Source organism: Camelus dromedarius, chromosome 2 (genome assembly GCF_036321535.1).
Source record: "Camelus dromedarius isolate mCamDro1 chromosome 2, mCamDro1.pat, whole genome shotgun sequence".
Taxonomy (NCBI): Eukaryota; Metazoa; Chordata; class Mammalia; order Artiodactyla; family Camelidae; genus Camelus; species Camelus dromedarius.
Genome location: NC_087437.1, coordinates 75,384,770 through 75,398,364, shown reverse-complemented (window position 1 = coordinate 75,398,364; position 13,595 = coordinate 75,384,770). Strand labels below are relative to the sequence as shown.

The following is a 13,595-nucleotide window of genomic DNA, read 5'->3' as shown; positions in this document are numbered from 1 at the left end:
ACTTAAGATGCTCTCTTACCTCATACTAGTCTCGGCCTAGATGAGTGGTATACAGCAAAAATAACTAAATACACAAGGAAGCAAGGCACCAGTAGCAAAATTCAGTAGAAGCAAAGAACAGAAGAAACAGAATCTTAGGTACTCAAAATGTGGGAGTTGAGTAACATATAATCATGTCCAACAGAGTTCTTTTTCTGTGAGCCCTTCACCCCAGACCCTCCAATTCTCCTTCAAATAATTTAGTTCTTATATGGATGTCACTAGAAACAACCTGCTATTGACTGTCAGACAAAATGAAATCAAGTCAGAAGTTTCCCAAAATATATGGGTCATACCAAGATAATCTAAGATGAAGCAGGTTTTAGTTAATCACATTTAAGGACGTTACGTTTGGATTAATTTTTTGGATAGCGGGGTTAATCTTAAACTTTTTAGTTACTCAGACAGTCATCTGGAATTAATTTCCTAAAAGAGTATTTGTGGCTGAATCAGTTCACATGCAGACAAGCAATAACTCCAATAAGTTGACTCAATTTTCTATAGCTCTGATGTGAATACACATTTTCTAGCCCACTAATGTTGATTCAGTATTTTATATCTTGGCACTAAATTGCTTAGATAAATAATTACCAAAATATAAATGTAGTCAAGACTGAGGTTCAAGAAACATTGAATTTTTTTCTCAAATAGTGCTGACATTTCCACTTTCCGCAGAGCTCTATTTGTATTATTTGTGGTCACAAGAACTGCAGAATGCCTTATAACTGCACTTCTTTGGGAATTTTAAAATACACCCAGTTTCCTCCCACTCTTCTCTAAATTCACTCTTTGTAGTTTTCCAGTTACCTTAGTGATTCCAAAGTGGTACTGGGTATGGTCTGTATCCAAGGAGCGAAGAAATTCTTCAGTTGCTTTTCTGTTGCTCACAAACTTGCTCTTTGGAAAGGCCCTTGGGTTCAGAATGTAGTACCTAATTTAAAATAGGTCAAGGATAAATCTTGAGGTCAGGGGTTATATGATTCAAATAAAGAATAACCTGGACAAGTGAGTGAAAGGAGGAACAGTCTTCTACCTCTCCCACCAATATGTTCAATTTCCATAAAACTCTTGGCAATATTAATGAGAATATGAGCAATAATTCCTTACTTTGGTGTAATGGTTTGTACTTTTCAGAGTGCCTTAGAGACAACATCACTTGATTCTCTGCTCAATTAGGGAGGGAGGGAGAGGTTGAGAGGGGAAAGAGATAGAAAGAGGCAGGCTTAAGTATCTCTATTGTATGGAAAAGAAACTGAAAAGCCAAGACATTAAAAGTCTTTTCCAAGATTCCCTCACCCTAATGGTGAACCGGTGGAGAGCTAGAAATAGGCTTCTTAATTCTGAAACAGGTACTTTGTCTATTCTACTTTGCTCACATTCGCTTGATGATCTATAATTTACACTTTTAGAATTTGGGAAATAGAAAGCAAAGATGCCTCTCCTGCCTCCTGCTGCACAACCTGCTGGCTTCCTTCTTTTCACAGCCTAGCTAGTAAAGTAACAGCCTGCTTGGATGGCAGCTACGATTGAGTATATACAACACTTCAGAGATTCAATTCAGCCTCCATATCTTTCTTCTCTATATATTTCTTCTATATGTGGGTCTATTATCCAGTAATAGAGATTTAAGGATATTACAGCTACACGGATGTTGGATTTAAGGGGAAATAATAATGGAACTCTGTCACCGTATATCTCACCACCACCAAAACACATCGATCTGCCGTCTGGAGGATATCAACCAAACAAACAATGCATGCCTAAACACTCAGAAAGAGGGGAAACAAAATGGACCGCCTCAGGCTTCTTGGATCCTGGGATGTATGTTTACCTTTGTTTAAAATCAGCATATAGCAGCCGGTTTGGAAAACCTTCACAGTATATTCTGACCCCTTCTAAGACACCATTACAGCGCAGCTGTTGTAGAACCAAATAAGGGTCCATTACACCTGAAGAAAAAGGATCACATGAGTCCATGTCTAAAAACAGTATTACCCTACATTTTGTCCTAATTGCTGCATCTTGGGTTAAAATAGTTGGAATTTGGTGTTCTCTACATGATAGGTAATAGGATCTACTCACTCCCCGCCTGGTGGCATTCACAGTACCCATCCTTTTACCTAGGACTCTCTAAATAGGATTTACCTGGAACAAACCCTCTAGTTCATAGTTAGTCAAGATTTTATAAGCAGATACTCCTAGAAAATGAAAAGAAATTTTTTTGCTAGAATGTAAATGGCTGGTACTATATCCATTTGGCAGCCAAAAACCAGCTAGGCAAGGGATAAAGCACAAAAGAGAACTGTCATCTCCAAGTAGGAAGGGGAAGGGATTACAAGAAGGGAGGACACAAAGAAAGGGGCAGATGAGCGCTACCACACAATTCTGTTCACTGTTTTGCCTTCGGAAAGAACTGGCCACATCCCAGCCTATGTTCTCCCCCAATTATCTTGAGTTTTATGCTATAGTATAGGCATGTTCATGAGATAGAGCCCCACCACAGCCACAGCTGAAATCTCTGAGAGAAGCCTTTGAAAAGCCATCCAGTGAGCCACCATATCTGGCTCTCAGCAAGGCTTCTGGAAGAAGCCAAGCAGTACCCTCCTAACACAAAGGCCAGCTGGAGTGTTATAAGAAAGATGGAATGACATGATTCTCTGCTCATGCCCAGGGTCACAGAAGTAACCTCGAAGCCATGTATGCATATTCCTGTACTCCCATCCCTTTCATAGACAGAAACAGACCATCTGTAAGAAGGGGTAAAGCAGAGTTCTTTGATACCACAAGATCAAGCAAGCCCATACCCTTTAAGGACATATGAAGAACTGTTTTGACTATCTTATGAAGCTTTTCTTGTGACTTTGTCTTAAGACTTAAAAAAACAAACAAACAAAAAACCTGCTGAAATCAGAGCTGACTCAATGGGAGGCAACTCTAATAGGTAACAGAATCGCTCCAAAATAGAGGCAGCTAATTAGATTCCTTGCTAGATGGAAGCAGTGTCCCTAGATGTGTTCAGAAACCCAGCTGATAAGAAACAATGAAGCAAAAACATACAGCGTGAATGAACATGAGTGTTTGCATTGCAAAAATTCAAACTGCGGCATCATTGTTTAGCATCACACTTTCCCAAAATAGGTCACAGGCTGTCAAGATTGGGGTCTTAATTACAGGAGGTTAATAAAAATGCAAGATACTACAGAACATCAGAAATCAGAATCAGCAACATCTGGCTACAGATTCCAAGGGTGATTAGTGCTCTGAAGACATAAGTGCTCGTCATACAGACAACTTTGAGGCTTACAGCCTCCGAGCAAGCTCCACAGAAACCTGAAATTCCAAAAAGAAGGCTGGAAGTCTTCAAATCCATGATGTTAGGAAAGCAATTCATAGTCAATATCTGTAAAAACTTCCTTTTGTCAACTGAAAACCTAAATAATTCACCACCACCTACCTATTTCATTACCCCACTACCACCATCCACTCATTAAAAAGTATCTACTACAAAAGCCAAGACATGAAAACATGGAAACATTCTAAGTGTCCACTGATGGATGAATAGATAAAAAAGTTGTGATACACACAGAGAGGAATATTATTCAGCCATGAAAAGGAGGAAATCCTGCTATATGTGACAACATGGGTAGCCCTTGAAGGCATTATGCTATGTGAAATAAGTCAGATGAGAAAGAGAAATGTCATATGATCTCATTTATGGTTTTAGGTATTTTCACCATAAGTTTCTTTGCCAAAAGTATTTTTGCCACAAACATTTTTGCCATATAACTAACTGACCATGCAACAATTTTGCCATAAAAGATAAGACAACTGGCTGACAGTCATTTCTCCATCAACACTGTACTCCCATTTTTATATTACATAAATCTGAAAGAGGTCAAGGGCCTCGAAGGCACAGAGTTGAACCCACATTTCCCATAGAACTTGGAATGTCTACCAACAGACATGTGACAACATGCCATGACAAACAAGTGTGGAAAGCTTTCACAACACAATACAAAGCTCAGTTACAAACATGTATAATATTTGGAAACTGATACCTCTCTCAATGAGGGAAGAAATTTTAGCAAAGAAGAAAAAGTGTGATGCTGAATGAGGAGACAAATCAACAAGCCAAAAATGTATAATGAACTATAAACAATGATATTGAAGATAAATGCTGAGGTGCAGCCCACAAAGTAAAATCAGTATTGCCATCAATCTACACACATTTTAAACATATTTAAATAGTTTATATCTCACAGTAAAGTCTTTTTAACTTTGTTATTTATTTTTATTGTATGTTATCTTACTTCTTATGGCAAAATTGCCTTATAGCCAATTAGTTACACAAAGAAAACGTTTGTGGCAAAAATACTTGGGGCAAAGATGTTTATAACCAAGAAGCTTACGGTGAAAATATCAAATGCACTTATATGCGGAATCTTAAAAAAAAAATCCTCATAGAAAAAGAGGTTCAATTTGTGGTTACCAGACGTGGGGGTGGGGGAAATTGGATGAAGTTGGTCAAAAGGTACAGAAGTCTATTTTTAAGATAAATAAGTACTGGGGATGTGATGTGCCACATAAAGACTATAATTAACATTGCAGTATGGTATACTGAAAGTTATTAAGAGAGTAAGTTTTATGAGTTATCATCACAAGGAAAAAATATCTTTTCTATTTTCCTTGTATTTGTATGAGATGATGGAAGCTAACTAAACTTGTGGTCATCATTTCATGATATATGTTAAAGCAGACCGTTATGCTGTACACCTTAAACTTATACAATGCTGTTTATCAATTGTATCTCAATAATACTAGAGGAAAAAAAAAAACATTTCTTTTAAAAAGCCCGGAAGTACAGAACTAAAGAAATGGGTACTGAGGGGAGTACCTATATCAGGAGAGGGGATATATTTGTATTGTGAAGGAAGACTAGAGGGAGTTCTTAACAATTAGATATGGATTTAGAAACTGTCTTTATGGTCATTTTAGATAATTTAAACCAAATGATTTCCTTCATGCTGAAATATCTACCTTAATCCCCCAACTGATTATTCAATCCCTTTTTATTATACTTTGCCCTTATAGACAATGGCATAGAAGCTCATTCAGGTTTCAGCATGAAATTCAAGGAGGAACTTAAATGGTAATATCAAGCATTCTAATATTACCCAATAGAGTATGCTTTGTGAAACCCTTCTTTACATCCACTTGAATCTCAATTCAAAGGCATTCTTGAGGAGGTTCTGAAAACCTCACTTTCAACTTGTTTTTCTATCTGAAAATCTAGCTTTTATATAAAAGAAACTCATAAATGTTTCTTGCGAAGACATTCAATATAGCTTAAATCAAATGTATTTCCTAGTGTGGATTATGAAGAAGTTGACTTACCTGGCATTTTGTTCACATTGGGATTTATGCATCTCACAAAATGAGGTGCTGCTGATTTCAGATTAGTCATCAATTTATTTAGGTTTTCCTAAAATAGAGACCATAACCAACAAAAAATTACTTTTCAAATCATTAAAAACACCAAGCCACCTCACAAAAGTCTCCATGTTGATCAGCTTAATCTTAAAGCCAGATGCATACCAACAATAAAACAATGAATTCAATATTCTTCCCTGCTTACCAAACATACATTATTTCCTTCCCGTGATGAGCCAATATTACCTGACAGACATGGTTCTGTTGTGAATCTTATCTACTCATTTTAAATTTGATAGCAATAATTCATGAATGGGTAACATTAAATGGCTTGAGGAGAGAAACTGTTTCTCAAGTTTTCTGTCTGGAAATTTTTATCTTAGGTCAGACTGTCTGGAAGCAGAATCTGAGCTGGGGATTCTGGTTCGAGAGGTTTACTTGGAGAAGGAGGGAAGCTGAGTAGGGCAGGAGAGAAAAAAAGCAATGGTGAGAATTCAGCTGAGTCTGATTCTTGCAGGGGCTCTAAGCACAAATGCATCAATTGTACAACAGTTGGTACCTCCTTGAGGCAAAAGAGGGGCCAGAGTCCGGAGGAGAGGGTAAGAAAACAGCTGGGCTTCCCATCTGACCAAGGGCAATCCTGGCAACTGTGAGTTGTCTGGGGCCAATATTCTCATCAGCTGTAAGATGGGTGCAGATTAGGGGGTGGGGAGGGAAGAGGATAAAGGGGATGTAAGTGGGATACCGGTGGTGTCCACTAAAGCCCATTAATATCAAGATAAATGTCAACTTTTCCAACTTGGTTAATTTCAGATACTTTATCCTTATTTGAAGATGTAAAATTCCCAATAAGTAATAACATATGCAGATTGTGAGGCAGTTAATATATGAATAGATGCAATTAAAAATTACTTTATGCAGAGATGCAACCATTTGGAATGAAGCTCCTTTCTTGCGTTTCTTCTCCCCAAACTGTAGAGCTAAAAAAAGAAGGAAAAAAGTAAGAAAAGGGCTCTTTTTGTCACATTACCAAGCCCTGCTGATGAAAGCATAAATGTGTCAAAGTTCTAGAAGCAATATGGTGATGTCTACCAAAGGCTTTAAAAATATTTATGTCTCAACACAAAAAGTCTATATTTGGTGTTTTTCCTTGAGGAAATAATCAGGCAACTGTGCAAAGACATTCACTGCAGTGTTGTTTAATTTAAAAAAAATTAAGCCAAAAATAAAAATGTCAACAAATGTCTATCAAAGGGGGATTGGTTAGTTAAATTATGAAAGAATATGTATACAATGAAACACTGTGATCTTTTAAAATGATGATGTAGATCCATATCACTGGCATGGAAAGATTTCCAGGATTTATTTTGAGAGAAAAATTAGGCTACAAAATAGTTCGTACGTTATGATCTTGAGTGTACATACATGTTTTTAAGTGTGTTTTAAAGTATCATGGGTGACCATGTACATAAAAATGTTGGGTAGAGTACACACCAAAGTTTAGCAGTTGCTATCTCTCTCTGTGAGATTATAGGTAATTTTTATGTTCCCATATTTTAGTTTTTCTGTATTGTCTGTGTTTGGGGCAACATTCATGCATTACTTTTATGATTTACAAAAAAATAATCCATGCCCATCTTCTTGAAGCTAAAGAATCTACGCTAAGCCAAGTTGTTTTACAAACATTTGTGCAGTGCTGATTCATGAAGATGTACACCACCTCCACCACCAACAAAACCTATAGGCAATCTGGAGAAAATGGGCCAGCTGTAAATGTGAAAAACTAATAAAATATTCTCTAGCCTGAGTAGTAACTGTGCTGAGGCAGATGTCATAAAGTTGCATCACTGCTGTCCTATTGCCACATCCCAGGCCCTCCGTGAGTCACCTGACTTCCTTGCACTTCCATTTTTCTGCCCATGAAAGAGGACTACTACTACTTTCCACTAATGTTTTAAAAGAATTATGACTGGTTTAAAGTACTTAGATTCCCCGAACAAAGTACGGTTATTAGGGGTAATTTAATGTTTGAATGAGTCAGAAACTTGGAGGCAAGTGTTTTCAGGGCGTGCTTACAAAATTACAAAAAAAGGACATTTGGGACAATTTTTCTCTTCCAGTTCAAAAGAACACAGCACACCCTGAAGAGTCAGAAGATGATTTCCTCTCTAATTCTCTACCCAAACCACTCTCTGATCTCTCATGATCCAAGAATTACTCATCTGTGAGCCATACACTGATGTGGCCACTATCTAAGAGACTTCATATGGGGCACTTTAGGGGCTATTAGAATCAGGCAAATGCACTGCCTGAAGGTTTTCAGGGTCCAAACACAATAGCTTCCATTTCTCAACCTCCTCTTGAGACAGGCCAATAGGATTTCAGGCAGTGACCTGCTCCTAAATTACATCATCACGTGCTAATGAAGCCAGAAGTGCTAAATTCTCTCTCCATTCCCTGACCACGTCAATCAGGACTCCCAAAGCAGGCTCCAGCGGGCAGGAGTTAACCTGACGCTGGGTGTAAGATAATAGCAAGGTGAGAATGTTAGAAAGTGAGAGCACACCTCACTCAGAGAACAGCTGGTACCCTTTGCCCCACTGCCACAAGGGCCTCTGAAACCAGGCTGGCCAGATTTTCTATGTTCCCATAATTTCCATTTTTCAAAGCAAAAGGGAAATCCAAACATGTATGTGGGACCTTCTGATTTTTTAAAAACTGTGTGGACCAAACATGTTTGAAGACCAGGTTCTGCTCTGGGGCTGCCAACCTGCACGTTTGCTATGAATCCTGAAGAGCTTCCCTCTGCAGCTAGCAGTTGTCCAGATGTGAAGGTGATGTCAACAACTTGGGCTCAGTGTCTGTATCATGGCGCAGAAATCTGAATTGTATCCTAAATCCAGGTAGCCTGTCCATCTCTCTGTTTTGTATCTGGGAGATGGTGAGAGTGGAACAGGCCCAAGACGAGGAAGCAGAAGTCCTGCTTTCTCCCTCGGCTTCGCCACTTAGTGATGTTAAGTAGCTCTAATGTCGTGGCAGCCTAAGTAAGCAAACCGAGAACTAAGCCTGTAAATGCCCCAAGTTTACAACATCAAAACGCTAAGGACAACCAATCACAAACAGCCACCTGGGTTTTAAGCAACAGCCAGTCAACATGTCCTCATTTTGCTTCTGCCTTTTCTCCGTAAAAGCCTTTCCCTGAGCTCCTGTCGGTGGGATGCTTTTAACCACTTCTGGTGCTGCCTATTTTGAATCAGTTTTTGCTCAAATAAACTCTTAAAAATTTTAATATGCCTGAGTTTATCTTTTAAGAGTTGATTTGTGAAACTGGGGGTGCTACTTAATTCTTCTGTACTTGCTCCTGTAAGATAGGGAGAGACTTCTCTCTATAGGTATCTGAAAGGGTCATGACAAGGATTCAGTAAGGTAGTGCATCGAAAAATGCTTTATGAATTACAAACTGCTAAACAAGATTAGTTATTAGTTGTTCAACAAGTATTTATGGAGTACCTGCTAAATGGGAATTTGGCTACATGTTTGAGGCTACAATCAGACCTGATTCCTGCCCTCATAAAGCTTATAATAACCCCAAGTTACTGCACTCTGAGAACACTGTGAAGGAGCATTTCAAGATATCTGGGGGATATGTATTAAAGGGGCTTGTTATTTCCCCCAAATCATTTATCAAAACATAGTTTGCTGCTCTCTCTTTGCAGGTGGCTTGAGGAGAAGATAAAAGTGGGCTGGAGCAGTCTCCTTGAAATCTATCTACTTTAGAGCACTGTTTTCCCGAAGAATCACCAGCCAGAGGATGGAAAGGCTAGTAAGAGGGGATGACTCAGGCCACAGGGAACAAACACAGATATGACAGGAACGAAGCCAGGATTTTTATAAACACTAAGGCAGACATGAGTTCCATTCTAAGGCTGAAAAATTGAGAAAGATTGTTCGACTCACCAGTGTTGGTACTGATGTAATTTTCAAAAAGGTTTGCCAGGAGACTGTTAGATGACTTCTGAAACACAGCCACCACTGTTTCATTAAGAAAGTCTTTGTTCTTTTCAAGCCAGCCACTGATGTTATAAGGCACCTTTGGAAAGGCATGCAATTCAGGTAACAAAAGAAGAGAATGCATAAATTAACTTAGCAAATTGTGTATGCCTTAAGAAATCATAAATTGTGTGGATCCTTTAACTTTTCAATCAGTTTAATGTAACAGTGCTGAATAAATACTCCAGAAATCTATGCTCAACCCAAAGAGATTCTCAGCTTTACCATTTACATTGTGGAGAGAAAGGAAGAGAAGAGGAGGGAGGTAGGGAGGGAGGGGAACAGCAAGAGAGGGAGAGGGAGGAGGAAATAGATGGCGTTTCCAGTAGAGACAATTCACATCAGCCCCCCTTCATAGGCAAGAGCAGATGGAATAACCCACCTGTATCTGACACACAGTGAGCAGCCAAAAAAACATGGTCAATTACCATGGTATTTTACTGTAAATATCACTTTAATTAATATTCAAGGATATCAAAGAAGAACATTAACAAGCATATCTATGTACAGTTGACAGGTCATTCTTAGGTTGAAGTATTATTTTATCTTTCATCTGTTCTCTTTCTGTTCCATCCAGAATCACTGACCAGAGCATAAAAGCAGAAAGAAGGGGCATGATGCACACACGTACAAGTACACGTACACGTACACACAGACACACACACACACACCCCCCTCCTGGTAGAGAAATGAGGAGAGGGCATGAGGGTCATTAGGAATCTTTGTTGGTCATAGTTTGAGACCATTACTTAACAGTGACCATTTCTTTATGAGAAAAATTTTTTTAAACTTCAATAAAAGATGAATTGAAATCACTCATTCACACAATGTCAAGTTGAAAGGAAAGACAAACAAGGAAAAACCCATGTCTTTGATGGCCTCCATAACTTTCTGAAGTTGTCTTACTTTGAGTTGGGGTGACGAGTCTATTTTGAGATTTCTGACCTCTAGTATGGGTGTTTTGTTTCCTAACTGTTAAAAGGCTACACCAACTTTTTTTCTGGAACCGAAATTTTTTTATCTCTTCATTTAATCTAAACTTCACTTATATATTCTCTAAGGATTTTGGCTAAACACATTTGAAACAGTCAGGGGAATTCAGGGCTGAGGGTCCAGAGGTAACTTACCACTCCTGCATAATGGACAAGTTCAAAGTGAGCTTCGTAGTTCTTATTGCCAGGCTTGGGCTTCTGGAAATGAACCGACTTTCCAAAATGGTTATCAAAAAGTTTGGTCTTGAAACTCATATCTGTAGCCTGATGAAACATACATTCCTCTTCAAGGATGGAAAAAATGCCCATTGGCTATTGGAGATACATATAAAAAGCAGTTAAAAAAATACCAATAAACAGTATTGTCAGTAGGGGGTCAGTGTAAATTATTTCCCAGGAACCTAATTAGTTGACAAGGGGAAAAGATATTCACTACATACAGCTAGCTAACCATCTATTCAACAAATATGTATTAAAGACCTCCTAGGTACCAGGCACCAGTAGAAGCTGGCAATGTGGCCATGAACCACATACACAAAGTGTCTGTCCTCCCAGTGCTTACCTTCTGGGCAGCAGACAGACAACAGACAAGTAAAGGAAAAATAAATAACTCAGTTTCACGTAAGTGCTCTGAAGAAATCATGCAAAGGAAAGAGACAGTATAACTGGGGCTGTGTGAGAGCTATTTCAGTAGGATAGTTGGGTAAAGCCCTCTGACCTGAGTGAGAAATGCAAATCCTGAGAACATCTGGTGCAAGTATTCTGGGCAGAAAAATGAAAGTGCAGAGGCCCCAAGGAAGGAGCACCCTTGGCAACTTTGATGTCCTGCCAGAGACAAGTGTGGACAGAGCAAAGCTGGTCGGAGGGAGCCTGTGGTAGGAGAGGTAAGCAGGACTGGGTCCCAAAGGCCTTATGGGCTGTGGTAAGACGTTTGGATTTTATTTTAAGTGCATTGGGAAGACTTTGGAGATATTTAACATGGAATGATGTGATTAGATTTATGCTTAAAAGGATTAATTGTTTAGAACCAGGGTTGGCAAAGTCAAGCCTGTGGTTCAATCCTGCCTGTGGTCTGTCTGTATTGGAAAGCCAGTGAGCTAATAATGGTTTTTACATTTTTAAAGGGTTGTTAAAAAAAAAAAAACCTAACAAAAAAGGAATATGTGATAGAAAACTGATGACCCTGTCAGCAAACTTTTTCTCTAAGTGGACACATAATAAAGGTTTTAGACTTTAATAATAAAAATAAAGGTTGCACCTCAGCAGTTAAGCCAACCAGCCCTGAAAGCAGCAGCTGACGACATGTAAACAAAATGGGTGTGACAATGTGGCATTAAAACTTTATTTACAAAAATAGGCTACAGACTTGCTTTGGCCCACTGAGCCATTGTTTGCTGACCCCTGATCCAGACAAGTGAGAGTGCTGGAGACTGTGAGAAATCACTGACGCGTCTTGCAGGTGAAAAGTAGAGCTGGGTCACAACCTACTGATGGACAGAACGTGGGGTGTTGTAGAAAGAGTTAAGATGACCAGGTTTTTGGCTTGAGCGAATGGATGCTGCCATGATCCAATATGGAGTACATACACATGGGGAAAGACAGGTTTGAGGGGCAGAAATCAAGGATTCCTACATTTGCATATCTCTTTGTGTATTTATATCTTCATTTATCTACTCCACAAATATTTCTGAAGTGCCTTCTATGAACAAATCACTGTACCAAACACTTTGGATTATAACAGAATAATCAGACATAGGCTCTGGCTGCGGAGCATCTAACTGAGAAGATGAGACATGTACATGGTATGGAGACTACAAAGCAAATAAGACAGAGGAACAGAGAAAATGTCATGAGAGTTCCAAGATGGAACTGTGACCCCTTGGCCCAACAACACAGATTTCATGATTCTCTATCAACTCTTTGTACCTATGAACCACAGACTCTCAGGTTTGGGAGAGACGTTATAGGTCTGGCCCAACCCACCTAAAATTCCTTTTTACAAGTTCCTTCTGAAAAGCAGGTTAGCTTATGCTTGAATATTTTCATGGGGAGAGAACACACCAACTCCAAGTCGAACCTCTGGATGGGTGACAGACTAGAAGAAAAATTGCTTGTAGTTTAGAACCCTCAGTTCTCAGTTATTCCACTAAAGCCATCCAGATAGGTCTCCCTTGGATCATTAGATATTTGAAGAACATATTTTTGATTTACTTGAGTCTATCAATCTAATATATGGACTGTGGTTTTCTACCTCTTTTGTATAGTCTCATAGATGTAGAACCTTATTTTATAGAAAATGTATTGAACAACAATCTACTAATAACTCTTGTTCTGAAGGGCCCTGGACATCTTCCTTCCTCCCAAGCATCAACGTGGGGAATGAAGCAGCAAATAAATATATCAAGTGTTCTAAGTGATGACAAAATATTCTAAGTGAAACTGATACAATACTTGTCTTGCTTCTGGCAGCATTGACCTTGTGGGTTCTTGCTGAAGTGAGAAATGTGGAGGAGAAGGAGGAGGAGGAGGGAGAATCTGGTAAACAGTTCATTCACTGGCGCAGGCTCTGGAGGCATGGACTCCATTTTGTACCACATATTTTCCTACCATACATATAGTCAACCCTCAGTGAACACTAGGATGAGTCATTTAAAAATATAAGCATCTCCTGGGATGGTGCCTGTTAATGAGGGTTGTGGCAAAGGCTCACCAGGAGCAGCAGCCTCCGTCTCAAGCAGTGCTACCTCCCATGCATGAGAACCATTTCCCTGGGACTCCAATGAAGCCATCTTCTTTTTGAGGATGAATGGAAGTTTTATGCAAAGCAAGTAGATGTCATAGCTCAAAATGTAACAATTAAACCACTGAGAAGGGAAAAACATTGTTTCTTCAGGGTCTTCTCCATTTCTTCAATGCTTAGGTGGCCCCAAACTTCTAATAAATATGAGGCCCTCTAGCAAATTAATTTCCAAATAGGTCAGGAAGAAAGTAATCATGTTCTGCCCTGTAGCATCAATTGTCCTATATTGTACAGTAAATGGTTTGAGTCAGTTGCCCTGACTCTGAATGTTAGTACTCCAACCT

At 39.1% G+C, this 13,595-nt stretch overlaps 1 protein-coding gene across 1 annotated transcript in view; it reads right to left on the bottom strand.

Annotated features, from left to right (window-relative positions):
- The window catches only part of MYH15 (myosin heavy chain 15), a 139,282-nt gene that overhangs the window by 75,057 nt on the left and 50,630 nt on the right, over positions 1–13,595 (bottom strand). Inside the window, exons 15-20 of the mRNA XM_064495687.1 lie at positions 10,647–10,823; positions 9,427–9,559; positions 6,382–6,449; positions 5,434–5,521; positions 1,871–1,988; positions 847–970 (exon numbers count right to left, since the gene is read on the bottom strand). Coding sequence (XP_064351757.1) covers positions 847–970; positions 1,871–1,988; positions 5,434–5,521; positions 6,382–6,449; positions 9,427–9,559; positions 10,647–10,823 — 708 coding nt within the window. The remainder of the gene's footprint in view (positions 1–846; positions 971–1,870; positions 1,989–5,433; positions 5,522–6,381; positions 6,450–9,426; positions 9,560–10,646; positions 10,824–13,595) is intronic.